Here is a 26,356-nt window from a genome sequence, read left to right as displayed (position 1 = left end):
GAGGCCGAAGGTGTGAATGAGTGTGGGTGTGTATGTGTCGACTATTATGCGCGTGCCCTGCCCCCCAACGACACGAGAAAATAGGACTAGAAATGGGAATGGAAAGAAGGGGGCTATGGGGCAGCACTTCGTGTTCTTTTATGTAAGCTTGCGCTGCGGTAGGCGTTCAAACCACGTTCTCAGACACAATCGATCTGCCACATCTTATTCACATCGATCGAGGTTAACGGAACGTTTCCGCCCGTCTTGCATCAATCCCATACTCGCCTAAGGCCGCACTCAGATCATCCATAGTGAGCACAGTGCGTGCGCGGTCCTGCAGATGTGAGTGTGATATGTTTGTGTAAATACGTACTCGCGTAGGGCGGCTGCTGCGAGCAGGACCTGCATTCGTGCGGATCCGAGCATACTGAAACGCGTCGGACGCAATATCGGCAACAAATTTTTCCGTTGCAAGAGCAAGGAGGCGCTTCCTATCATGCATATAGCATACAATGTAAGTCATCTCCAAACACACACACACACATCCCCACTCTCAGCTCTTCGTTCTCTATACGTACAAGCGCACATCTTCACACTGGAAACCCGCTCGCTCCAAGTAATAGTCTGTTACTTCGTCAGGAATGAGGGGCGCATAGCCGTCCAGTCTCCGTAGCACATCGACAAGTGATCGATCGCGTCGTGACTCTTCGTCATTCCTGTTTGGCATAGACGTCTCTTGTTCCATTCCCCCTGGCGCATGCATGCCACTCGTTTCGGCATATCGCATGAGATCCCCACGCTCAACCACATTCGTAATATGCGTGCCTGCTTCATCTGACACGAGAGCAAGGGGAGCAGACTCCAGAAAGACAGCCACCTCCGCGAGGCGCGTGCCTGCATGAATAACACGAAAGGTGCCATCGGATAAAGGCACAAAACGATGTTGTATGTCCTGCACTAGATCGTCCAGCGACCCTTGCGTCTCGTGCGATACCAAGTCAATCAGGTCCACATATCCCCTGAGGTACCCTTGCTCAGCAATCAACACACTTTGTCCGCGATGTGCACGTGAGGCTGCTAAGGCCGTTCGAACGGTTGCATTTGGCTCTACACATGCCACAGGTAAGAGCGAAAGCGATGACACTGTCGCTTCATGCCAGGCCTCCAGCGTGTCTTTGGGCACAGCAAGAGGCTCTCTCGTATGCTGCCTTTTGCTCGGCAAAGGTATTTGAGCAAAAGATCCTTCCCTCCCGTTTGAAGAGACTTCCAACTCCATCGGAGGTCGGTCCTGACGCTGCTCGTGGGCGTGACTCGCGCTCATCGTCGCTAACGGCAGCACCGCTCGACTGCACAGCGATGGCCCCATCTGACAGGTAAGTAGACGCGCGTTTGAGATGATCGATCGGGCGCCCGATGGATGTTCCACACCCTCCTCCACACGTACACTCCAGGCACACACTACTACCCATGCACCTCGACAAGTGCAGCTCATTACGCCTCGAAGACGCTTTCCTGAAGTGAAACTTATTACCACAGTTTCACTTGTACCATAACCATTCCAATTCTTCCTTGCTTTTCATACGCCTAAAGGTTTAGCTGGTCTCTCGAGCATCAGCCGCCAATGACAACGCCTCGAGACGCTAGCTCCATCACAGGCCTTCGTGCCCAGCTGCATGCGGCCAAGGCACGCGCTCAAAGTGCGACACAACGTCAACCACGCGTCGAAGACAGGCGCTTACGAATGCGATCAGATTCCATACCGCCGCCTTCTTCATTGGCGTCAGAGCGTCGCGCTCGCAGAGAGGCAGAGCATGCTGAGCACAAAAGTCGTCTACGGACATCGCAACAAGCGCTTGAGCGAAAGTCTGTGCGGTATCGCAAACTATCCCAGGGATTAGGTATCCATGAAGATGGACTCATCGATTGGGATGCAAAAGAGCTGCAGGATAATTCCTACGATCTGGATCCCGATTCTGATCATGACCGTGATGTCGACGTAGACGACAAAGACGACCCGATGGTCGAGTACACCGATGAATTTGGCCGTGTCCGCACGGCGAAGCAGAGCAGCATCCCGCGTGAATTTTTGCGGCCCGATGATGCCATTGTGTACGGCTCGCATGAGTCTATGCAGCGTCCATCAGATTCCGAAGCGATCTACGGACCAGCCACCTCGTTTCCTGTGTACAAGCGGGACATTCCCTTGCTAGATACACGGATCGCTAGAGATACAGAGCCTCTACACTTTGATGCTGACAAGGATATTCGCGCACGAGGCGCGGCATTTTATCGCTTTTCTCGCGATGAAGCGACACGTATGGCACAGCAAGAGGAGCTTCGCACTTTGCGTGAAGAAACCAAGGCACATCGTGAGAATTCAGCGCGACCTTTACCGACGACCTCCATGAGCGTCGGAGCAGCGCGCCGCGCCGCACGTCAGCGCGTCATTGACGCCCATCGTGCGCAAGAGTTCCGGACACCAGGTAGCTGATCGGACTAGCCGGCTTGCTCAAGGAATGCGAGGCATCCAGGACTGCAGCCACGCCACAAGATCGGTAACAAGCCTGCATGTTCCGCTGGCATGCCGCGCACAGAATCGCCTGCCATCTCGATACCCTGCTTAGCCACTCGCATACCAGCAACATGCGATACCCACTCCATGCGCTGCTCGGCTGCATGCACGTAAAGGGGACCCTTGCCGTCATCGATGGGCCAGTCGCTATCGTCGGTGTCTTCTTTCATGCCAGAGGCACCACGCAAGTCATGCGCACCTACGCCCGGACATCGATTGAACCACACATTCTTGCACGCGTCATCGGACTCTTCCAGGATGCTGTCGACATCCACGGTTGACACGCCCGGTGCCGCTGAAGAAACAGCACCATCCACGGATACCGCGTCTCCTCCATGAAATGACGCTCCAGTGTACCAACGTTCTTCGGCATGTTCTCGTTTGGTCCCAGCTAGACCGGCACCTGCCCCAGTGGATGCCTGTACATCGACCTGAGCACCCCACGATGCCGTCGCACTGCGTCGAGCCGCCTCAAGTTGCGCTACGACACGTACGTCGAGCGTATGTTGCAGCGAGCGAAGACATCCGGTCTCGTACTGCTCAATGATCAGGGGCTCTTCGCTCAGCAATCGCTGGATGCATAACGCCGCAAGGGATGGCCTGCTTTGCGGCTCGCAACGACCTAGCACGCGTGCCATGTGAATACGTGGACCGTGATGAGTGCCATGGCCTGTGTCCAGCACAGACGTCGCTAACGTATGAGCACGACTCCATCGCAGGGAAGCAGAAGGTCCGAGGGGCTGTGTCGAGTGGTGCGTGGGTGACACGTTCATATGGCCATACAAAGCCCGTGTCTGCAGCACGGCACCTGCAGGAACAGGCCGAAACGGATTCGGCACATACGTGAATGTGTCAAGGTGTAATTGCTGGATCTCGGCCGGCAAGTATGTGAGTTCATTGCCGCCAATATTCAGTTCGCGCAGGTGACGTAACTCGCCTATGGCAGGTGGCAGCTGCGTCAGTTGATTCTTGCGCAGAGATAGCACGCCAAGATTCGTCAATTGAAACAGCGCGCTGGGCAAACGCGTCAGCTGATTGTCGAACAAGTAGAATTGCACTTGTCGCCGCGCCAGTTCTGCCGAATCGCCTGTCGATGAAGACTGCGAGCGCGCCCACGAGCGGGGCTGTGTCGACATGTGTGTCGTGGTGTGATCTGAACGCCGTGGATCAATGGTTACATAGTGCCGCAGATCGCCCACAGCACTTCCGATATGTGTGAGGCCGCATCCACCGAGTGACAGTGTCGGTCGCTCGCGACCCTCGTCAAAGATGCGGCAGACCACTGCATCCCACTGCAATGGATTTTGCCAGGCGGGCTGTAATTGCTGGATCCGCGAGGATTGTGCACGCATTGCACCCCCTTCCTCTTCCTGCCGCTCCCAAGGAGCTAGATCCCCATGGTCCCGTCTTGATAGTCTCTTTGGCGATGTGCCAGCCAGTCGCAAACGCTGTGGTGCGCGCTGCATAGATTCACTTCGGCCTGTCGCACTAAGAGGATCCGTGCTCGCACTGTCCGTTCGCCCGAACGGACGGTATGTACGTAACGGTGCATTTGCCTGATCTTGCGACATGTCAAAAGAACTGCCAAACTCGTCCATAGATGAAGATGCAATTGCGTCATCAGCAGAATCGTCAAAAAACTGCTCGAGTACGCCCGGTGCGGCATGCGTGTCTGATGGAAGCAAATCTAGCGAGTGAAGGTCTGGCTCGTGCGTGTGATTGTCCCGGTCTGTGCGTGCAGGGGTGGTGGCCGATCGGATCCATCGTTTTGACGACCTAGGTCCACTAATTGTAAGCGACTTGGCCGATGCGGAAAACGGGTCAGAGACCTGCACCGTCGACGCAGTCGATGTCGATCGGATATATGTGGGACTCGACGGTGGCGACGATGATGGTGCGCCTATTCCCCATGGCGGCGATGACGACGATGACGCGTAGATGTCAGGCACGCGGTATGTCATCAGCGCTAGCGCACAATTAAAAGCGAAAAGAGTTGACAAGCCTGAAAAGAAGCAGTGTCGCGGAGCAGGTTCCTCGTTCAGTAATGGTCGATCGGAGCAATTTCGCCATGTGTCCAAGCGAAGGTTTTACTACGAACTCAACGTGGGTGAATATGTGTGCTATGAGAAAAATCCACCCGTTTTTTTTCTACCACCCCAGACACCTCAGGGTCTTTCCCACTTGGATGCTCATCAGCGGAGGTTATGCACACAGACGCCGCGAACACGTCATATCGAAAAGCTAATGAGAATGCCATGTTCTTGTGAAATTGTCTCGTCTCATGCAGCTATATACTGTTGAGGGTGTTAGGCTAATTAGCCGTCGTGGTCGTGACCGACAACCAACTGAAGGAGGCGCGGCACAACGGAGCCTAGAGCCACAAACACAAGCGACCACGCAGAATGACTCAGTAGGCGCTCGCTTTCATCTGTAGGATGTTCTTGAAGAAATGAAGGCAGAGGTGGTGACGTGCCGCTCAATCGACGAGCTTCCGTGGCATGTGCGTGGATAGGATGATCGTGATCATGTGGGTGATGGACGCGCTGGTTCGAAAGTGCATGTAGATTCGCTGCAGGGGAGGCCAGCTCCATCACAGCATGAATAGAGACATACAAGAACGTGCCGCCACTGAACGAGAGAATGGCACCAATGTCACGAGTGCCAATAAAGCCAGGTTTGGTACCTGTGGCTGACAGCAAAGCTTGCAGGATTCCATACGTCAAAAATGCAAAGATAGGCGTCGTTACAGCGAACACAAGCACGGCAAGCCGGATTTGAGATTTCGGTAGTTGCCGTGCCATAAGAAGCGTGCAAATGCCGATTGATGCTGGCGCCTTGTGCACCATGATCGCCAGAATCACAACCACTCGCAGTGACACGTCCGAGCTCTCGACTGATGAGCCCATAGCCACGCCATCTGCCCCTGCATGCACAAGGACACCCAGAAGTCCGCCAATGACCGAGCGGAATGGCACCTGTGGCGTCCCTGTATTGGGCTGCCATCTCATGGTCGCTCCTGACTCCGACACATCATCTCTTACAGGCAACTGTGCGCTGGAATCGCCTCGCGTTATCGAGTGGACAATCATTTGCTGGTCGACAATGAACATGAGCAGGAATCCACTCAATAGGCAAACTGCTATAAGATCTTTCGAGCTGATCAGACTTGTAGTCGCATCACGAGGTGGTATTTGATGCCTGTACACATTTGAAATACCCTCAGGGATCACAACTGTCAAAGCGGCGCCAAGTAGGAGTCCTGCACCCCAGAGTTCGAGTTTCCTCAAACTTTGACGCGACAAGTGGAATGCTAAGGGTAACGTGCCCATCACATATGTACATAAACCCATGAACAAGCATGTTAAACACAGCACCGCACCACCTTGCATGGTGATGGATGACTACACCAAGAGGTGGATCGAGAAGAGCATTCACTCTACGACAGCTACGATGTGATCGGCCGAATGTAATTCGTGTACCAGAGATTACTTTCAAAACACGATTGGCATTCAAGTCCCTATTCTGCTGACATCTTTGGATCTACATACATGCCCTGGTCACTTTTCTCCACATACACACACGGATCAGCAGTCGAATAAGGTCCTTGCTTCCGTCGTTCCGTCTGTGTGAGGCAATCGGTGGCCCGATAACCGACTGGTCAGCTTTGATCCAGTGATATTGGCTCATAAAGCCACGGTGGTGAGCTCGCAATATGGATCTAGAGATGCGCTTTAGGAGCGGCGTGGCCATCGACAAGGAGCGATGCCGAGTGTCGGATCACTTGCTCGGCATCGCGCTCAATGCGTGCAACGAGTTCTCGACAGGACGGCTATGATAGGAAGAGTGTGTCAGTATAAAAATAGTACGTACAAGATCGTTGATAAGACCGGCCGTTTGTCCCATGGTCCAGATACCAGCATCTGGGTTGCCGTTCTCGTACACGGTCTTGCCGCGAGCACCAGACACAAGCGGCAGAATCTCGGAGATCTCCGCACGCTTCGCCTCTTTAGCCAGTACCTCCTGCGCCACGATGTTCTTGTAGACACGGGACGTGTTGCGGAACGTGCGCAGAATGTGAGCGGTGTCGCGCTCCGACGAGTTTACGATGTGTTGCTTAATGTTTTCGTGAATGTCACTTTCTTGCGTAGCCATGAAACGCGTACCCACTGCATATGCGTTAAAAAAACGCAAGATACGTACTGTTGGCGCCACATGCACCCAGAGACAGGGCTGCTGCAAGACCACGCCCATTCGCCATACCGCCAGAGGCAATGAACGGTACAGACACCTTTTCAGCAGCCAGCGCAAGAAGCACGAGGCCACCAATGTCATCTTCACCAGGGTGTCCTGCACACTCCAGACCATCAATGCTCAGCATGTCAGCACCGAGCTTGACGGCTTTGAGACCATGCCGGATGGCCGTGCACTTATGGATAACAAATGCACCAGAATCCTTCAAAATACGAATTACAGGCTCAGCTGCCATTGGTAAGCTGATACTCCATACGCACGATTGCTGCCAGCCGTCTCAAAGATCCGCACACCTGCATCCAAAGCGACGCGCGCATATGCCGCATAGTCTGGAGGTACGATAGCTGGAAGGAGCGTAATATTGACGCCAAATGCACCATACTTGGTACGCTCTTTTGCAATCTCTGGATCAATCATGCTGCGTGTCTCTTCAATGGCTTTGCGCAGGGCAGCAGGCGTCGGCTGTGTGAGTGCTGTCACCATGCCCAGAGCACCCGCATTAGACACAGCAGCTGCAAGTTTCGGTTTGCCTACCCACTGCATTCCACCCATAACTAAGGGAACGCGCAGTCCAAGCGTTTCTGTAAGGACAGTGTGAATCGGCATGATCGTCGTTTGAAGTTGCACCACAAGTGGGGTGTGTGTCTTTTAAAAATTAGGGTCTGCTCGGGAGGGCTAAATTATGGATTTTTTTTTTTGGCGGGGTAGCACACGGCGGCAATTGGGCTCGCCGAAGCCCGCTTGGGCCATGAAGGGTAAGACGACCGATCTCCACGTGCATGCAGGCGGCGGGGCTCTACAGTGGAGTGCGACACAAGACGAGATGTGGGAGGAGTCTGGGGGTATGGACCACGTGATGTGTACGTGCGTTCCACTCTCTCCGGCCGGCCGTTGATAGGACGTTGAGCGAGACACGTCGTGCTTGACGCGAAACATAGAGACAGCGAAGGTATTTCACCGCGGCACCAGGAACAGAACATGAACATCTTCCGGCTCCTTGGTGACTTGTCGCATCTAGCTTCCATTTTCATCTTGATCCACAAAATCTTGACGAGTCGATCATGCAGGGGTACCTTGAAGGTGATGCGGGTGTGCCCAATAGTATAAGCAAGGAACTAATGACGCAGGTATCTCGTTCAAAACACAGCTTATGTACACGGTGGTGTTTGTCTCAAGGTACTTGAAACTTTTCACCCCACCGAGTGCATACTTGATTCTCATGAAGATCTTTTTCATTTCAAGCAGCGCATACATTCTTTACCTGATGAAGGTCCAATTCAGGTGCGTACCGTGAACGGGGTGTCTGTCTCTTTTCGTTTCAGCACCTTACCTACGTTTCTACTTTACTTACACACACTCAGAACGCGCCATGAAGCTGATATCGACACAATTCGTCTAGACCTCTTGATGGGCATCCCCGCCATCTTGGCGCTACTCTTTAACTATGAGTTCACGATCGCAGAAGTCCTATGGTCATTCAGTATCTTCCTTGAGGCAGTGGCAATTCTTCCTCAAATGTTCCTGTTGCAGCGGATAGGCGAGGCAGAGACTATCACCACACATTATATCTTTGCACTTGGCGCTTACCGCGCGTTATACTTACTCAACTGGATTTACAGGTATGTCTACAGAGCTTTTGTGTCCGCAAATGCCGAATGGAACCTCACACTGTTTCTCACCCAGGCTTATTTTCGAGGCCAATCATCACTTTGACTATATTACGTTCATTGCAGGTCTTGTTCAAACCGGCTTATATGGCGACTTTTTCTACAGTAAGTATATTCCGCGCTCATTTTGAAGTCTACTTCACAAATGTGATCCAGGGTAAGAAATTCGAGCTTCCCGCATAAATTGATAGATCCTTTTCACGTACTCAATGCCCACCATACTATGTCCAAAAAAGATCAATCCGACCTTGTTCAAAACGTTATCGTGGGGCTTGACACATAGCATATACTTGCCTTAGACAAAAAGTTGTTCCCAATCCGGGAGTCGAACCCGGGTCTTGTCGGCGCTCCACAAGTGGACATGTGAGAGCGACATATACTAACCGTTGTACTAACTAGGAGCAGCTTGTAGAGAGGAAGGGTACTGAAATATATATACAAAACAAAATAGTACTTGACTGTACACATTTGGGACGGGTGGTGCTCTTTTTGCCGTCATAGTTTTCTATATTTGAGCTGCGTGGTACGAAAATATTTTGATGGAAATGACATCTAAAATGGCCGAAAGGCGGTGAATGCTGTTAGAATGGATGTGTTATTCAAGATGCTGGACTTGTTGTTTCCTTGCTGGGTTTCATGTTGCTCTTCTCATCGATGCTCCGTTCATTAGGGGTTGAAGCGGGCGATCGCCCTGGCGAGTTCCAATTCATAGCGAGTTGGGTGAAGTATTTTGGAGGATTTCCACATCGATCCTTTCCAAAAGAAACTTTTACAGATTGATAGTCTTGATGGGACTTGAGGCCCTCAATGCATTTGATGGCAGATTGAATGTTAGTGAAGTTGGCAAAAGCCTGTATATGAAAAAGACACAAGTTAGTCACCATGCGCTCAAAACGGCGAGCTCGTTTATACGTACGCAATTGCGCTCGGGCAAAGTATTAACCATTTCTAGCTCTCCATAGGCGGAGAGGTCTGTGCGAATTTTATTTTCATTCATAAGGGCAGGGTCACTGACATTCCCAATATACACGTTGCGGGAAGCGCCCGACTGAACTGCCAGTGCAATGGCAGGACTCAGAGGACCGGTTGGCTTTCCCCATCCAATTTTTAGCCGCCGATTATGAACCGTAATACCTGAAACAAGCGCCATGTGGAAGAATGTCAGTGCGGCATTGTGGTCCACAAACGTAATAAATGCGATGTGCCTGTCCGGCATATATCGAATGGACTGCAATATGCCACCACGAACATGATTACATATGTCTTCTGCGGTCGTGTCAGGGTGTAAGTTGCCCAGGTACACAGTACGGTTCCCAAACTGATGGAGTTGTGGTTCCACGTTGCCTAGCGGGTGCCCTTGCAAGCGAGCAGGTGTGCTTCCATCACTTGTCGTATTCATCTCGGCGCCTGCGTCTAAATAGCAAGGCGGCACGTGCCCATAATTCGAGTAGCTAGTGGGGTAGCCAAGCCACATGGCAGTAGCCAAGCCCATAGCGGCTGCCTGGTGGTTGTGAGCTTGGATTTGCTGCTGGCCCTTTGGAACATAGGCACAGCGGTCTTTGCCATAGTTGATCCGGTATTTGGACCACTCTGGACTCATGGGCAGTGTTGTTACAACTTTCATGGCAGTCTGAATGGACAGAAAATGCACGAAAGCAATGTTTTGTTCACGAATCAACTTGACCTGGTCAATAGGTCCGAACTTGGATAGTGATGAACGCAGCGTTTCTTCAGTCACATGTTCGTCCAGTTGGCCAAAATATACGTTCCGTGATGCCTGTTGATGTTGTACCGCATACACAATGGCTGGTGGCGGCACAGATGGCTTGCCCCATCCAATCTTCAGCTCGCGATTGTGTAATGAGATGCGTCTCACGGATGAATCTGCATGGAATGCCGCAGCCACTTGCCCACACAAAAATGAAATGAATGCACATGCCTTTTCCGGTAGGAGCCGCACGTTTTCGATAGGTCCATAGTGCACAAGGTCGAGCAACTCTTCCGCACTTGCTTCTGGCGGCATGTTACCAATGTATACGGTTCTGCCCACAGGAACCATGCCGGCCGGCGAGCTTAATGTCGGTACGTTAAATTCATGCGATAAAGACGATGGTGTCGGAGGGTAGCTGCCATACGTTACAGGAACAGGGCTTTGGCTTCCACCAGGCATGGTCATAACGTACGGCACCGACGCTATCGGAGAATTCCATCCGACCAGATTCGGCGTCATTGACATCGCCAAACCATGTGGCGCCGCTAAATTAGCGGCATTGGCCGCCGCAGCCGAGACTGGCGCCGTCGTTGCAGCGGTTGTGGGCATCATCGAGTATGCAGCAGTATCACTAGCAGTGGCGTAGGGCGTCGTGGGATAAGTCATGGGCTCGGACAAGTCATTCAGATGCATGGAAGTCATCGCAGAAGCAGCTTGATTAAACGTTGACGGTTGAGTAAGACGGGTCGGGGTCATAGGAGGCGACAAATTTGTCGTTTCCTTTGTCTCACGCATGTTGCTAGTAAGCACGGATTCGTGTCGTCCAGTGTGATCGGAGGAAGTAGGAGCAAGTCACAAATGAACACTGCAGTGCTTGTTCTGTGTTCCGATCGACACACTCGATCTTCGAGAAATGCTGATAGAAGAGCAAAAAGCAACAGTTGTGCACAAACGGCCTCGTCCCTTCAAGTGAATAGCAATACAATATTCCGGGGTCGGACGAAGCAGGTTGTTATTTTCTCGTCGACGAGACACTATAACATTATCGATATTTTTTCCTTTTCCTATCCCAAATTGGACCCCCTCTCCTCCCTCATTTTTCTCCAACTTACTATGCAACCTCCGCCCATTGTGTGTCTTTGACAGACGCTAGGAACAAAAAATCACGTGACCACAACGCAACACCGAAACTCCTTGTCGAGTGGATGTAGTGATGACCTCATCCCGATTTGCTTACCAATAAGAGTGGCACCGTCGCGCTGTATGGCGACTGACAAGGCGCTCCATCATGATCCATGTGGACCGGCTTTCAAGTAGTGGCGTCACCTTCTTACATTGTAGTACTACGGAAGTCACGCATACACAGATGGATTCGTCCAACACCAACATCCAGCTCGGGGTGATTCTAAATAGACAACTTATGTACGAAAGTCGATGTAAATTTACTGCTTGACAATCGCCTGCGACTTGTTTTGGCCATTCGACTCGATTACGCCCTTGACCTTCTCATAGATTGTAAACACGACGGCCTGTCCTGGGGCAACACGAGCAACACGGGGGGTAATACCCTTCCAGAATGCACTCACACCCTCCTGCTTGAACATTTCAGAGGCAACCTTCATGATGCGGCCCATGGCTGTCTCGCCCTCAACCTTGGAGGCACGCTGTATACGGGTCTTGATTGTGTCAATTGGTGCATTGGAGAATGGACCTAGAGCACCAGAGATCAACCCGATGGTGGCTGTCTCATACGAAGGCAGATCTGTTGTGTTCTGTACACGCTGGGCAAATGCTTTGAGCTCTTGATATGCTGTGAAATTGGCTGCCTGGTTCGTGGCTTGACGCAACGCTGTCAGAGCTACACCGCGGTACAGCGTCAAGAAACCCTCTTCCCGAATAATTGTGTATAGAGCATGCGCGGCATTGTGGTAACGAGGCTTCTCCAACGGGTCGGCCAAGGAGTGCTGCTGAGCTTGCAGCCGAATCTTTACCACCTCCATAGGGTTGACCACAGCCACGGCTTCCGTCGTACCAGCTAGAAGACCCGCCACAAACACGCCCTGTGGGCTTGTCACACCTGTCTCACGGTTCGCTAGCATCGCTTTGTATTGCTCGAAACTCATGAAACGGATGGCCATCTTTGGCACGATACCAGCCACAACGGCTCCCAGACCCTTGTAAAGACCAAGAGGCGTTTCGCGGCGCACGATATGCGCGCCCGTAGCGAAGAAGCCACGCGGCTTCTCACCGAGGCCCTTGCCCTTGCGAGACAGTTGCATGCGCACCTTGATTGTGTCAAGTGCTGGTTCTCGTGTTAGTTATCTTGGAACTCCGCAGGTGTGCAATTGCACAGCTAGCATCCGTGACTGATGCCACTAATGTACATACGGTGACAGGTGCATGCCTCAGCAAATCCAGCAATACCACCAGCAATCAAGTGCGTCGCTGGCGATACCTTGGGCTTGTTCGTTTTCTTGTCAGCGGCCATTATGATCGGTGTTGGTAAGAAGGGACGAATATGCGGAAGAGCGATACCCAAATGATGGTCCGGGGCTGTCAGACCGGTCGAACTATAATGTAAGAACCTGTCTGCATGCATTGCTTCTTGCATATCCTGCCGTCGTTAGGGAACCTTGGCCCGCCGAACTCCGCATGTCTGACGTAAGAAACCCCCGCTTGCTCCATGGGCTCCGGCTCAATGGTGCGCGGAACCGGTAAGCTTATGTAGGCATGCGTCGCGATAACGCTGATACATCACGTGCCATGGAGATGCACCGCCATTTTTAGAGTCTGACAGAGAATGAAAGGGGAGAAATGTTGGCCAATGCTGAAACGTGTCGGTCGAAGTATCTCGGCATTTTCATGCGGGGTCGAAGGTCAGGGGTAGGGGTGGAAAATGCCGTTTCACCGGTACAGAAAATCGATCTTGATCTGTTGATGTGTGGCCGTACGCCAAGAAATGTCAAAAGATTGGGTTTTCATCCGAATAAAAATGTACCAACCTCCATTGTGCGAACTGCTGCAATTATATCTCCCTTTCCAAATCAATGGAAGTTTCGAAAAGCAACGAAAGAAGCAAGAACCTAGCGAGTGCGTATAAGGTACTATATTAGAACAGATGTAGAAGCGTGGATAAAAAGTCAATTAAGAGTAGGATGCGCTATGCTAAGCTGAAGCTAGCAAAGCCCAGGCAGCACAATCAATGCCAAAAAAAATGTGCAAAGAGGACACGTATTGACCGATCATATCTAACACACTAACCGAGTTTCATTAAAAAACGGTATTCATGGGAAACATGGGGATTGTAGTAATAGGAAAAAAAAAACATGCAGAAGAGACCAGATTCTACGCTTGAGCAAGAGGCGCTTCGTCAGCGGCATTGAGTAGCTCATTCAAGGCCTTGAGCCCTTTTGCTACTCCGTAAGAAGCACTGGCCATGACGCTCTTCGCCGAACGATCAAACGACGTGTTCGATTGCATATCGCTTAGTCTGTCGCAGTTGTCCGTCAGCTCAGCGAAAATTCGTTCGGCCTCTGTGGCAATGGCTCCATGTCGGGACGTTGCCTGCGGCAAGTGGTCGCGTGAAATGGCGACAATTGACGAAACGATGGTGGTAATCTGTGTCAGGTTCTCATTTAGCTGCACCCCTTGGGCACCTTCTCTCAGCGCCGAAAGGAGCGACTGAATGGAGTGGACGATGGCTTCGGTCTGTACTTCAATGTAATTGCGAAGCTCGCCCCAGTTCTCAAGTTCATCTTCTGCGTCTTCATCTTCGCGCTGTTGACTCATTGGGACAGCTAATTGGGATGCGGGTCGTGTCTGCTGTTGCATGTGGGAGTGTGATTGCGATGGTGTTCGAGAAGATGCGGGTGTTGACACTGATTCCGGGCTTGTGGATTGCTGCAAGTTGCCATTGTTTGGCATCGGCTGGTCAGTTGACGATCCACGCCATGTTGAAGTCGCTGATGGTGGCCGCGGCACGTGGGGAGACTGAGGACGAGTGGCTGTCTCAGTCGAAGGTAGACGCGCGCGAGACGACTCTTGCGGAGTTGTCGAGGCTGATGGTTCAGAGCTCATTTCACGATTCGGCAGTCGAGGAGGCACTGCCGAAGGTCGTGGCGTCGGTGTTGATGCAGCCACATCCGCTGCGCCAGACGAAGTCGCGCCGGCGCCGGGCGCGCTGGTCGTTTGCCCATGCTGCTGTTGCTGATGCGAAGCATTTGGCGTACCGGTTGGCACGTCCAAAGCGCGAGCGCGAGCGTCGAGGTTCGAGTTCGAGTATGATAGCGAGCGGAGTGACGTGGGACTTGTGATGCCAGCACCACGGCTGGGTGTGCCGCGAGACAACAGATGCGATGGCGATGCGGCGTTGCGTGTATGGAGTGGCTTGAGTCCATTAGGCGTTGTTGAGCCACCCCCCAAGGCGGGCCCTGAGTCTGCCATACTGTCAAAGCTCAGGTCATCTTCATCTGGTCGAGGGACTCGGCGTAACTTGAGCAGCTTGATCAACTCAACGACTGCTAGTGCCACGTGTGTTGCGGCTGCATCAATGAGGCTTACGGGGGCAAGACCCTGTGACGATGCATGGTTTCGGCATGCATTCATCAGATTCGATAAAGCATCTGAGATCGACACCTTGAGTGTCTCGACATCCTCGCGCTGCTGTGGCGATAAAGATGCCATCTCATTGTTTGGTTGCATCTCATACTTGGCGACGTCGTCGGTCACGAGTGTCGTCGACAAGACAACTGTCTTCATTGCGATCAGCACGTTTGAGGGCGCTGAAGAGCGCGCCGACGACAAGAGCTCATCAATAGCCGACTGGAAAGACCGCAGATTCGTGTCGGCCACAGCGCCGTTGGGCGACACATACCTCCATTCGTCCACATGCGGCTGCGCCCAAAGCTGTGCAGTCGACTGCACCATTCGAAGTTCGCCCTTTGCACTCTCGTACCGCCGCTTGTAGGTCGACATTTGCTGGTGCAAGTCGCGGATGATCGCGACGTCCGATTCCTTGTCGGCCGTCATAGCATCATTGCGCGCACTTAGGCGGCGTAGTTCCTCGAGCAGGGTTGCGACTTCGCCACGTAGGTCTTGGACGATCTGCTGTTGTTCGAGCGTCTCCCGCTGCATGACCTCGAGCTGCCGCTTCCAATGCGTTTCCGACTCGGCATCGGCACTCCGCGCTGCGTGTGCCAAGTTCAGTTCATTGTACTGTGATCGCAACACGTCCAAGTCGGCGCGGTGCTGCAGAAGCTCAGCTTCCTTGTCGTCCAGCGCCACTTGCCGTCGATCGCTCTCAGACCGCAAATCACGTGCCACAGTCTCGTGAGCCTCCAATTCATGCTCGAGAGATGTGAGGCGCGTTTCGAGGGCATTGTTCTGAGAACGAAGTTGCTCGACTAGACGATCATGTTCCGTGCCCTGCGCACGGAGCACATGTTCTTGTTCTTCTAGCAATTGCACTTGTTTCTGAAGAAGCCCGACCTGTTCTTCGTACGCGCGAATTTCTGCAGGATCAATTGCTGGTGCCGCTGCGCCTGATGCGGCCGGTAATGTCGCTGCTGCTGCTGCTGCTGCTGAGGCAGACGGGATCATCGAATCACGATCCGATGATGAGGTGCGGGCTGCTGCCTGTAAGCTTCGGGGATCCTGTTCCTCAACGGCCGCACTGTGTGCAGGTGCAAACATTTCAGCACTACTCATCTGCTGAGCATCGGCCATAAGATCCGTCAGTTGTTGCTGAGCAAGGTTTGTGCTCATGCGTGAGGACGATAGAGGTCTTGTGCCATAAGGATCAGCTTGCTGCCGGTCACTTAATGGGGCAGCCGTCGAGGGGGCAGAGCCTGCGCCAAGCACAGGTGCCGTCGACACGGCACCGAACGTGGAACCGGACGTCGGACCGGGCATGGGACCTGACGTAGCAGGTGGCGGTGGCATATTGGCCGATTGCGAGGAAGCAGGCGGCGGCACAGAGACTCGCACAGGCACAGGCACAGGCGCAGGGGCTTGTTCCATGCCACGAGTGCCAGCGCCTGGAGTCGAAGATACCAAGGAATAGGGCGGTTTAACATCGTTCGTGGCACCAGGCACTGCACCAGGCATTGCACCAGTATTCACCCCCGCGGGAGCCTTGGAAATCAGACTTGAGTTTCTAGAGTGTCCCTCTCGTGCTCCCATCAGATCCTCAAGCGACTCGTAGCGCAGTTCCTGGGGCAGCTCAGGGTACCGACGCTCCAGCTCGAAGAACACGTCGGACGCCAAGTCTCGGAATCTCGTCTTAGGTAGAGTCGCGAGCTTCTGACGGGCCTGGTTCCGCTTTGGATGAAAGTCGTCACGTCCTTGCAAGAATGGCATCTCTTGGAGCTCGTCCTGCCGGCGTCGCAGTTCGTCGTGCACATCCGTAGACAGCTCGGCAAACTGTTGCTTGTTCAACCTTGTGAGCTTTTCGCGGGCGCTAGAACGTGAGGGTGTCAGCAGAGAGGTGCGGATTGATTGAGTGCGGAAAAAGTTCAACAGCTCCGTATAGTATGAACGCGATAAGTGGTCAATTTCCGCGGGGTCCATCCGCTTCGTCGGTGATGTGTGCGACCACTGATTGACCGTGCGGAGAGGCGTGCCGCCATCATCAGTGTTGGCTTCATGATGAGCACTCGATGGAACGCCCAACATTTTATGATCTTCGGCTGAAGGCGTCGTCACGCCCTCATGTGGCTTATTAGACATGGCAAATACTGGTTTGGAAGTCGATGCATCTGTCGTTGTGCCAAATGATGGCGGCTGCATAAGAGGCATCTGGGCCGTTGGAATGCTATGCATCATGCTGCCCTGTCCGACTTGGCCAGCATTCGACGACAAATTCGTGTTCATATGGGATACCATGTCCGGCGGCTGAGTCGTTGGTTTAGGCTGACCATCTTGCAGTACAGCATTCGAATCAAACATGTCACGAGCATGCTGTGGCGCACTTTGACTCGCAAATGGCATGTTGTGGGGACCGGTCGATACTCTCATTGGCTGTGGCTGATTGTGCTGTGGCATGAATCGCCCCGCGTTCATGTCCATCATATGATCAACCGAGGACGGCGGTTGTTGCAGATGGAACTGCTGCTGCTGCTGCTGCTGCATGTGATGTTGCAAGTGCTGCTGCAGGTGGGGATGAAATTGTGGTTGCTGTGGTGGCTGCTGCAACATCGCATTCTGACCCACTTGGCCAAGTGAATGCATAGGCCCGAAGCGGCCAGCCTGCACTCCAGAAGGATCCGCCAATTCATCATTACCAAATGCTCTCCGCATATAAGTACCATTGGGGCTAATCCCATCACTGAATGCTTCGCCAAAACGCAGGGAGGGATCCTCTGCTGAGTCAAACGCATTGTGAGCCCCCATAGCTCGTGTGGGTGCGGATATCTCTGGCTGCTGTTGAGGATAGTTCGGTGTCGATCCAGAAGAATTCGGTCCTTTCTGGAAAAAGGAAGCGAGTTGATTCTTCACGGGTGACGAGCTACCATTTCCAGCAGGTTGTGGTGGGGTGTCATGAGAACTGTTTCCGCTACCACCAAGATTTGTGAGCTGGTGTAGGAATCTTGTACCCATGCGCTGTGCTTGTTGCGGCGGCATATCCTGGCTCGCTCGTTCTCTGTCACACTACACGAACGGCTCTGATGTTGTTCCTATGCGCTCGTGTTCGTGACAGATGGCCGTCAACGTTGGTGCAAGGTTGGTCTGGCCGTAGTGGCCCAATCCATACACCCGTGCAAAATCTATTTATGCAAGTTCATGCATGGATCTAATTCTTGCAGCAGCCCCACTGGTGTGCCGCGTGCTCGTCCATTCACTGCCGCTGATTTTTGTCGAGTCTTTGATGCGTGTAGCTGCTCCTCTTAGGTCGCACTTGTCGACCTGCGCAGAGCTTCGCTCCACCTCCGTCCAAAAGACGCTGGCGCATGGCCCAAGCAAGGCATGACTATAACACGTGATGTGTCAGTCTCTTGAGTATGACGGCGTGTATCGATTTGAGGAGGGACACTATGGTAAATGTATCGCGTATGCAGCGCGTTAGTCCTGTTTTTCATGTAACAATATAGATGTATAAGGTAGCTATCAGTGAAAAAAAAAAAAAAAACAATCTATCAAGTGAATTTATTTTCGAACGAGAGAATGCCATGGAAGAGCATTATCGTAGCGTTGAGAGCGTCTACACACACACACACATGTTGGTTGAGCCTTTCAGCTACATGTGCAAAGTCACGGGTGTATCAAAGACGGCGCTTAACTCCTCGTTCATAAGCTCATGAAAAATATAGAGCTGACCATCGCGGAAGGTGAACCAGACATCTTTTGTTTGGTCGTAGTCGAATCGCTTCGGTCCACTGCCGATTGGAATGTAGCAGATCAATGAGAGAGAGAGAGAGAGAGAGAGTACGAGTGGGTAAATAAGTGTATTTGTGAGTGGGCGAGTTAGTGCGTATGGTCAGTCATAAAGCCCAAGCCGTGTGCGTACCTTGATGGGCTTGACAGCCAAATCTGTCTCGTGGGCGGCTGCTTGTTAATAACATAAGTGCCATAGGGGCCCAGACGCAAATTGATTACTCCCGACTAAAACAAAGCCAAGTCAGCTCCCACTATCGCGTGTACGCACAGCATATTCCACGTCCCATTCACTCGCATTGCCACTATGCGATGCCTTTTCCTCCAACTTATCAATATCTTCTGTTTCAAGGAGCTCCTCCAGCTGCGCTGTCATTTCATCCAACGAGCTATCGACCATACGATGGTATTCGACCATATCGAGATCTGCTACATGGAATGAATCAGGAGAAGAGCCAGCTTCTTTGGCTGTATGTGCATATCGAGCAAAGGTGCGATGGCACGCTAGGAGGTGCGTATGGTCATGTAGGGGGGGCCGCTGCGTCGCCACTGATCGCGACAAACAGGACAAGCGGCACATGCTCATATTTCGAGTATTGATTTGTGCTGCTTCAAGCATTGTGCGGGCGGGTCGCACGCACCCTGGAAGATAGCGCCTCAACATGCCTTGTCAAGATGCACACAACCCACAGCTTGTTCTGTGACCCGCGCCTTCCAACACGCACACACTCTTATTGCCGAGGTGGGGTGGAGGCGGCATTGACTTCCTGTGGGCCGGTCGACTCACCTGACGCCAACTGCCGCGGGTGTGGAGGAGATGGGGATGAACCCTGAGTTGGCCCTACGTCGCAATGGGCACGAAGATGTGGCTTGAGCCCCCTCGAACCTGTCTGACTAAGCGCGTTTTGGGACGTGTGCGTAATTGGGCTGGGCCGCGGACCAAACCAGTCTCAAACGCGGCATTCGGGGCGACCATCGCAGGCCAACGACGGTGACGACGTGGACTGGCTTAGCAGCACGAAGTCAACGGCGCGATGCCGAACATCTTTGGTTTCCACTACCACAAGCGTGATGCTGGAGAGAAGGCTGCAGCAAATGCGGCATCGCAGCAAGAGCAGCAAGCACAGTCTGCGACATCTCAGTCATCACTGCTGCCATTAGCGGCACAAGTACAGCCAGATGTATCGCAACAGAGCAAGAACAACAACGTAGACACAGTGGAGTCTGGCTCAAAAAGCACGCAGGGCTTCTCCAGTGCGCAGTCATCAATATCAAAACCAACACCCACAACGATGCCGGGCGTTCCGGCCAGTGCGCCTGACATGAATATGTACACGGGGTTGCCCATGCGGAATTTGAAGGGCCGATACAAACTACAAGACTTCACGATCCTACGCACACTCGGCACAGGTTCATTTGGCCGCGTGCATCTCGTACAGTCCGTGCACAACCAACGGTTCTATGCAATCAAGGTGCTGCGCAAACAGCATGTCGTCAAGATGAAGCAAGTTGAGCATGTGAATAATGAACATTCCGTCCTGTCGATGGTGCGGCATCCGTTCCTTGTGAATCTATGGGGTACGTTCCAGGACCCGACATTCTTGTACATGGTGATGGACTTTGTGCCCGGTGGCGAGCTGTTTAGTCTGTTACGGCAGAGCCGGCGATTCCCATCCCAAGTGGCGAAATTCTACATCTCGGAAGTGGCGCTTGCGATCGACTTCCTGCACAAACACAACATCATCTACCGCGATCTGAAGCCGGAAAACGTGCTGATCGGTGCTGACGGACACCTGAAGCTCATCGACTTTGGGTTTGCCAAAGTCACGGCCCAGTCCAACGGTATGTGCTGGACGCTCTGTGGCACGCCTGACTACCTGGCGCCGGAGGTAATCCGCGCTCGCGGATACAATGCCAGTGTGGACTGGTGGTCTGTGGGTGTGCTGCTTTTCGAGATGATGGCTGGCTACCCGCCGTTCTACACTGAAGACGGCAACCCCATCAAGCTGTATGAAAAGATCCTCGCTGGCCAAGTGCACTACCCGTCGTTCTTCGAGCCTGGTGCGAAAGATCTTCTTCAGTCGCTGCTCACGGCCGATCTCTCGAAACGTTTTGGTAATTTGCACCGCGGCAGCCGCGATATTTTCGCCCATATGTGGTTTGCTGAAATCGATTGGGAATGTCTCTACCGAAAAGAAATCCCCGCTCCCTACATCCCTAATATCAATATGGATGGCGACGCAAGCCAGTACGTATCCCATGCGAGGAACAAGCCGTGCGTTCCAACATATACTCACACACTGCCAGGTTCGATAAGTATCCTGAAAATGATCTGTCCGAGTACCAGCGACCCAATGCTCCAGACGAGTTCCCTAACATCTTCCCTGACTTTTAGCGGCGGGACCAATATCTCTGACACAGCCGGTATGGTCATCGAGGCCCAGTCTTAAGCCTCGTTCATGCCATCGTGACAACGGCGGCAGCGTGCTCCATTGCCTCTGTCGTCTGTGTCGTTATGACCGCCAGCACTGCCGTCATGGATTCTGCCCCCCCCCACTGCGGCCTCCGGTATCTCCACAAGTTCTTTACTGTATGTTTGTAGTGGTAGCATTGTTGTAAGCAAGTTTGTTGGTCGTCTCGGGATCCAGTTGCTCCAGGGCATTTGATATAGCCATACGGCGCATAGCTTTTTTCAGATCTGCGGGTCGCAACGCACTTTCAATGCTGAGTCCTTGCTCCATTTCTGTCGACAACACAGGCACTTGAGGGAAGAGGCGCTCCAACGACGGCATCCACGATGGCATGAGTTTCTGAAGCACCTGCAACAGCCTCCTACGTGCACTCATCTCTCCATGTCCACGGCCAGTCTCACGAAGGCCATGCGTGTCCGCCTGGTGCATCGCTGCTGCAGGAGCTACTCGTGTAGGTACAGCGTCCTTGATCAGTGTAAAGTCGTCAGTGCCATAGATCGACAGCAAGTAAGCCATCAAGCCGACGATGTGCGGCGATGCCATCGATGTGCCTGAGAGTGTATTGATACTTCGCGGCGACGATGACCACGTCGATAGGATGTTGAGACCCGGTGCAAAGATATCCACACATGGGCCAGTGTTACTAAAGAAAGCCTGTTCATCGGCGATCGTCGACGCACCGACTGTCACGGCCGTTTCTACACTCGCCGGCGAGACAAAGCAAGCGTCCTGAGCCTCGTTGCCCGCAGCCACGCCAAAGTGCATGCCCGCCTTAACGGCACCACGCACTGCTCGGTCCAAAGTCGGTGATTTGGATCCACCTAGCGACATATTGGCCACGAAGCCGCGGTGCTTCCGCGCGGCGGCCGAGTTTGGGTTGTTCATGATTTCCCGAGTCTTGTTTTGGGCATCAGCAACGGCCCACAGCACACCAGCCGTCACGTCCGACATCGTTCCCTGACCTCCGGAGCCCAGTACCTTGACGGCGATAATGTCCGCCTTCTTCGCAACGCCAAATGTCTTTGATGCTATAGTGCCAGCGACATGTGTGCCATGACCGTGGTCGTCGATGTCGGTGTCATTCAAGGGAAGGGTTTTGCCCCATGAAGCACGGCCCTCAAAGTCCTTGTGCGCGATATTTACACCTGTATCAATCACGTACGCCGTCACACCCTCGCCGCCAATAGACTCGTACACGTACTTGTTGAAGGTACCGAGCGAGAGTGACTTGCGGTGAGAGATGCGCGCGAGACCCCAGGGTGCACCATCTTCTGTAAGATGTTGATATGGGCTGTCCCAAGGAAATGTAGATGCAGACACCGAAGAATCAAGTGGCATGTCTTGCACAGAACGATCGTCTTGCTTTAGCATCGTTACATCAACGATCGAGTCGCGCTCCACGTAGTCCACTTCGGGCAGCCTCCGTAGGGCATCGACAAAGCTGGCATCCATGCGTCCTGCATAGCCCTGCAGGTGAGGTCCCATGTCAAAGATGTGACGAAACAGGCCAACGTCTTCCTGCGCTGGCCAATGTGAGCCAATCCCATTCTCTTGTGTTTGCATGATTCGCGCGAAATCCACGCCACTCATGGCCGACTTGTCATGAAGCAAAGAGAAGAGCACAGAAGCATATGCTACGTGTTCTCTATGCTTGACGAACTGCTCTGTTGTTACTTCTGGCTTGAGTACCACCATGTAATTGTCAGGTACCGAAGCGGCACTTGTCGACTGAACGAGTGGCGCTATGTGCGTCTCATCAGCCTCGTGCCAAGTCGCATGCATCGGAACGGCGTGAGTCGCTGTGATGCATGCTCCTACGGTGATCGCCCAAGCAGTACAAATCCAATGCTGTGGCAACATGGCGATCAACGACCAACGGAAGCTGAAGCGACGCCCGGTCCCTCCTGTTGCAAGTTCGCGCCACTTAAAGTCTCCTCCCCCTCCTCCATATTCGGGTGTGGGCGAGCCCTCGAATGCGAGCGAGACCTCCACAATTTACGTGATTGTTCATATAGGTAGCAGGGGGACGAGTGGGGGCTGCTGCATCGACAAGTCGGGGTAATTCTGGAATTTCCTGATAGTAGGAATGGCACTACGCAAAATAAATAAATACATAAAAATACTATAAAGCGCTCAGATAATCAGGTTGTTGCAAGGACACTGTGGTACTTGCATTGTTGAGCGTGAGGGGAGAGCAAGGGTGGGGGAGAAGCAGATAGTCCGTGTGTACACAGACCAATCCAATCTACTTCGCTTACACATGCTGCCGAACGAGGTCGGCTCTGCTCTCAACACCCACAAGGCTCGGGGCCAGGCACATGCTCTCCACCACCGAGGGCCCAAGGCGCTGACATAATCAGTGACTCGATTTGTTGCATGGCCGTCAGTCCTTTGCGAAGGGAGAACAAAAACTCGTCCAGTCGCCGTGAGTCCCTTGCTACAACTCGGACCTTTCACTCTACGCTGACAGAGAGAGAGAGAGAGAGAGCGACCAATCGTGATGGAGTCGGTGACACAGCGTACAGCAGCGATGGAAGTAAAGGATGCTGTGATAGGTATGCAGATTCGTGCACCATGTACAAGCTTACGCGGTAGTGTATGTCAACGAAACAAAAGGTCACGATGAGACTGGTCAAGGCACAGAGTCAGCACCGTACGCTACAGCCCTTGGTGCTATGCTTGCATGCGGTCCAGATGTGACAGTCATGATTCGCAAGGGAGACGAGGGCACGTATGAGCCGCTCTCAGCCTCAGGCGTCAAGAAGGCCAAGAAGATGTATGACATGACCATAAAGAAGAAGCAAAAGGCGGGTGAACAAGCCGCGCAGGAAGCGGAGCGCGCTGAGCAGGACCGGAAGAAACTCGAAGAGAGCAAGAAGATCGTTATTGAGCCGCCGTCCGATGCGGCACCGGCGAAGCGCATCAAGATTTGTGCTGGCGTTCAGAACCGTGACGTGCGTGTGAAGGTTTGTGGCTGGGTTCATCGCCTTCGTTCGCAGAAGGATCGTATGTTCCTCGTGCTCCGTGATGGTACGGGCTACCTGCAATGTGTACTGCAGGGCGCGTTGATCCAGACGTACGATGCTCTCACACTGACGCTTGAAAGCTCCGTCGAGCTGTATGGCGTGATCAAAACGCTGCCAGAGGGCAAGACGGCACCGGACAACCATGAACTCGTTGTCGACTACTGGACGTGTGTGGGCAAGGCACCAGGCGGTGACGATGCAATCATGAATCGCGTGTCGGAAAATGCGGATCCATCGATCCTCGCCGACAACCGACACCTCGTGCTCCGGGGCGAGACGGCCTCGGCCATCCTGCGTGTGCGCGCCGCTGTCTTGGACGGCTTCCGGGCAGAGTTTGCGTCGTCTGGCATGTTGGAAGTGACGCCGCCCTGCATGGTGCAGACCCAGGTCGAGGGGGGTGCGACACTCTTCCAATTCGACTACTATGGACAAAAGTCATTCCTCACTCAGAGCTCGCAGCTGTACCTCGAGACGTGCTTGCCAGCGTTGGGTGACGTGTACTGTGTGCAGGAGAGTTTCCGTGCTGAGAAGAGCCATACACGCCGTCATCTCAGTGAGTATACGCACTTGGAAATCGAGCTTGCATTTGTGTCGTTCGACGATCTCCTCTCGCACATTGAGCAGGACATTTGCGGCATGGTCGATCGCGTCCTGAAGGACGACAAAACACGTGCCCTAATTGAGCAGCTCAACCCCGGCTTCCAGCCACCGAAGCGCCCATTCTTGCGTCTGAACTACAAAGACGCCATTGCGTACCTGAACGAGCACAACATCACCAACGAGCACGGAGAGCCGCACAAGATCGGCGATGATATTGCCGAGGCGGCAGAGCGAAAAATGACGGACCAGCTGGGTGTGCCGATTCTGCTGCATTCCTTCCCGCGGGAGATCAAAGCGTTTTACATGAAGCGTGTGCCAGGTGACGAGGCATTCACGGAGAGCGTTGACCTCTTGATGCCAGGCGTTGGTGAGATTGTTGGTGGAAGTATGAGGATGACCGGCCATGATGAGCTTCTTGATGCATACAAGCGAGAGGGCATTGATCCTTCGCCTTACTACTGGTACACAGAGCAGCGCAAGTATGGCACTTGTGAGCACGGTGGATATGGTTTGGGCGTCGAGCGCCTCTTGGCCTGGTTGACCAACCGGTGGACTGTGCGTGAATGTTCGCTGTACCCACGGTGGACGGGCCGCTGCACGCCATAGATGATGATTATAGGGCAAAAAAGTCGTCTGTTGCGATGGAGGAGGATGCTTGGGCATTTTCATGCTGAGAGCGTGCGGCATTGGCAGTGATGGTGTGACGTTGGTCCTGGTCGTCATCGTCGCCCTCGTCCTCGTCCTCGCTTTCTTCATTGTTGCTATCATCGTCTTGTCCAGTCAGGTCCTCTTCGTCACTTTCATCGTTGCTGTGATCACCGCCAAGGCGTTCTTCGTCAGTGTCATTGTCATCATTGCCGTCGCCCTCATCCATGGCCTCTTGAACAACACGCCTCGAATCTTTCTGCCGACCGTCACTCATTCTACTTTGGGCTTCGCGCTGCTCTAGTTCTAGATCCGGTTCGGTTGACATCTCGCCTTTTTTCATTGCTTTTCGCACTTGCTTCAAGAATGCTGCTGCTTTTTGGTGCGCACGATCATGGGCATCTGATGTCGGTGCCATCGGCTCTTTCATCCCACGGTCAGCAAACAGCGCGACGTAGCGCTGATCAGCCGGATAGTGCTGCGTAAGAAGTCAGTCATACAAACAAAAGAGGAGGGAGAGAGAGAGAGAGAGAGAGAATGAGAAAGTGAGAGAGAGGGGGAAAAGAAGGAGGATAGAGAGAGGATTTCCTCGGTTACGTACCAGTACATAGTTCAAAAACATGCGTGACTCAAAAAGCTCAGCACGCGCACGCTTGTTGGATTCGCCATTACGTTTGAGTTGCCGGATTCGGCGCATGAGTTTTTGACGTTCTGCATCAGCTCACTCGCGTGCCCATACGTACCAAAAAACTTGACTTTGTGGTATCGCACGGAGAATTGCCGTTCCTTGTTAGATTGCATTCGTTCAAAAGCCTCGCGCTCCAATGCATGAAGACGCCTTTCTGCCTCGATACGCGCTCCTGGTGTAATAGACTCCTGCACACTTATTAGACATACGTGTGGCACGTACCCTGCCTAACAACCGCTTTGTCTGCCGAATCATACTTTTCAATTTGTTCAGCCCCGTCGCCGTATCGCGTGTCTGTGGCGTAAATGCACCACGATTCGTGCGTGATCCATGTGACGCACGGAATTTCCGCGCACCATGCTGCTCCATTCCA

At 53.1% G+C, this 26,356-nt stretch overlaps 11 protein-coding genes across 11 annotated transcripts; 3 read left to right on the top strand and 8 right to left on the bottom strand.

The window, feature by feature from the left end:
• Positions 1-223: 223 nt before the first annotated feature.
• MGL_3256 (uncharacterized protein) lies at positions 224-1,303 on the bottom strand (the record flags this gene model as incomplete). The annotated part of the gene is made up of 3 exons (XM_001729660.1): positions 224-316; positions 356-473; positions 561-1,303. The coding sequence occupies 3 exons, from the start codon at positions 1,301-1,303 to the stop codon at positions 224-226; spliced, it is 954 nt and encodes a 317-aa protein (XP_001729712.1).
• A 1,175-nt stretch (positions 1,304-2,478) lies between these two features.
• Positions 2,479-4,515, bottom strand: MGL_3255 (uncharacterized protein; the record flags this gene model as incomplete). Its single annotated transcript, XM_001729659.1, has 1 exon — positions 2,479-4,515. The coding sequence occupies one exon, from the start codon at positions 4,513-4,515 to the stop codon at positions 2,479-2,481; it is 2,037 nt and encodes a 678-aa protein (XP_001729711.1).
• Positions 4,516-4,869: 354 nt separating this feature from the next.
• MGL_3254 (uncharacterized protein) lies at positions 4,870-5,883 on the bottom strand (the record flags this gene model as incomplete). Its single annotated transcript, XM_001729658.1, has 1 exon — positions 4,870-5,883. One exon carries the CDS (start codon positions 5,881-5,883, stop codon positions 4,870-4,872), a length of 1,014 nt encoding a protein of 337 aa, XP_001729710.1.
• Positions 5,884-6,272: 389 nt separating this feature from the next.
• On the bottom strand, positions 6,273-7,411 carry MGL_3253 (uncharacterized protein; the record flags this gene model as incomplete). Its single annotated transcript, XM_001729657.1, has 4 exons — positions 6,273-6,383; positions 6,425-6,720; positions 6,755-7,033; positions 7,066-7,411. The coding sequence occupies 4 exons, from the start codon at positions 7,409-7,411 to the stop codon at positions 6,273-6,275; spliced, it is 1,032 nt and encodes a 343-aa protein (XP_001729709.1).
• A 544-nt stretch (positions 7,412-7,955) lies between these two features.
• MGL_3252 (uncharacterized protein) lies at positions 7,956-8,518 on the top strand (the record flags this gene model as incomplete). Its single annotated transcript, XM_001729656.1, has 2 exons — positions 7,956-8,086; positions 8,167-8,518. 2 exons carry the CDS (start codon positions 7,956-7,958, stop codon positions 8,516-8,518), a joined length of 483 nt encoding a protein of 160 aa, XP_001729708.1.
• A 553-nt stretch (positions 8,519-9,071) lies between these two features.
• On the bottom strand, positions 9,072-10,978 carry MGL_3251 (uncharacterized protein; the record flags this gene model as incomplete). Its single annotated transcript, XM_001729655.1, has 3 exons — positions 9,072-9,323; positions 9,389-10,598; positions 10,656-10,978. The coding sequence occupies 3 exons, from the start codon at positions 10,976-10,978 to the stop codon at positions 9,072-9,074; spliced, it is 1,785 nt and encodes a 594-aa protein (XP_001729707.1).
• A 647-nt stretch (positions 10,979-11,625) lies between these two features.
• Positions 11,626-12,671, bottom strand: MGL_3250 (uncharacterized protein; the record flags this gene model as incomplete). Its single annotated transcript, XM_001729654.1, has 2 exons — positions 11,626-12,485; positions 12,572-12,671. 2 exons carry the CDS (start codon positions 12,669-12,671, stop codon positions 11,626-11,628), a joined length of 960 nt encoding a protein of 319 aa, XP_001729706.1.
• An 857-nt stretch (positions 12,672-13,528) lies between these two features.
• On the bottom strand, positions 13,529-17,803 carry MGL_3249 (uncharacterized protein; the record flags this gene model as incomplete). Its single annotated transcript, XM_001729653.1, has 1 exon — positions 13,529-17,803. The coding sequence occupies one exon, from the start codon at positions 17,801-17,803 to the stop codon at positions 13,529-13,531; it is 4,275 nt and encodes a 1,424-aa protein (XP_001729705.1).
• A 1,601-nt stretch (positions 17,804-19,404) lies between these two features.
• Positions 19,405-20,948, top strand: MGL_3248 (uncharacterized protein; the record flags this gene model as incomplete). The annotated part of the gene is made up of 3 exons (XM_001729652.1): positions 19,405-19,467; positions 19,621-20,801; positions 20,861-20,948. The coding sequence occupies 3 exons, from the start codon at positions 19,405-19,407 to the stop codon at positions 20,946-20,948; spliced, it is 1,332 nt and encodes a 443-aa protein (XP_001729704.1).
• Positions 20,949-21,138: 190 nt separating this feature from the next.
• Positions 21,139-22,806, bottom strand: MGL_3247 (uncharacterized protein; the record flags this gene model as incomplete). Its single annotated transcript, XM_001729651.1, has 1 exon — positions 21,139-22,806. One exon carries the CDS (start codon positions 22,804-22,806, stop codon positions 21,139-21,141), a length of 1,668 nt encoding a protein of 555 aa, XP_001729703.1.
• Positions 22,807-23,699: 893 nt separating this feature from the next.
• MGL_3246 (uncharacterized protein) lies at positions 23,700-25,256 on the top strand (the record flags this gene model as incomplete). Its single annotated transcript, XM_001729650.1, has 1 exon — positions 23,700-25,256. One exon carries the CDS (start codon positions 23,700-23,702, stop codon positions 25,254-25,256), a length of 1,557 nt encoding a protein of 518 aa, XP_001729702.1.
• Between the last annotated feature and the right edge of the window lie 1,100 nt (positions 25,257-26,356).

This window comes from Malassezia globosa, assembly GCF_000181695.2.
Source record: "Malassezia globosa CBS 7966 chromosome Unknown mgl_sf_8.1, whole genome shotgun sequence".
Taxonomy (NCBI): domain Eukaryota; kingdom Fungi; phylum Basidiomycota; class Malasseziomycetes; order Malasseziales; family Malasseziaceae; genus Malassezia; species Malassezia globosa.
The sequence above is the reverse complement of the archived record's forward strand: the minus strand, read 5'-3'. Positions and strand labels throughout refer to the sequence as shown.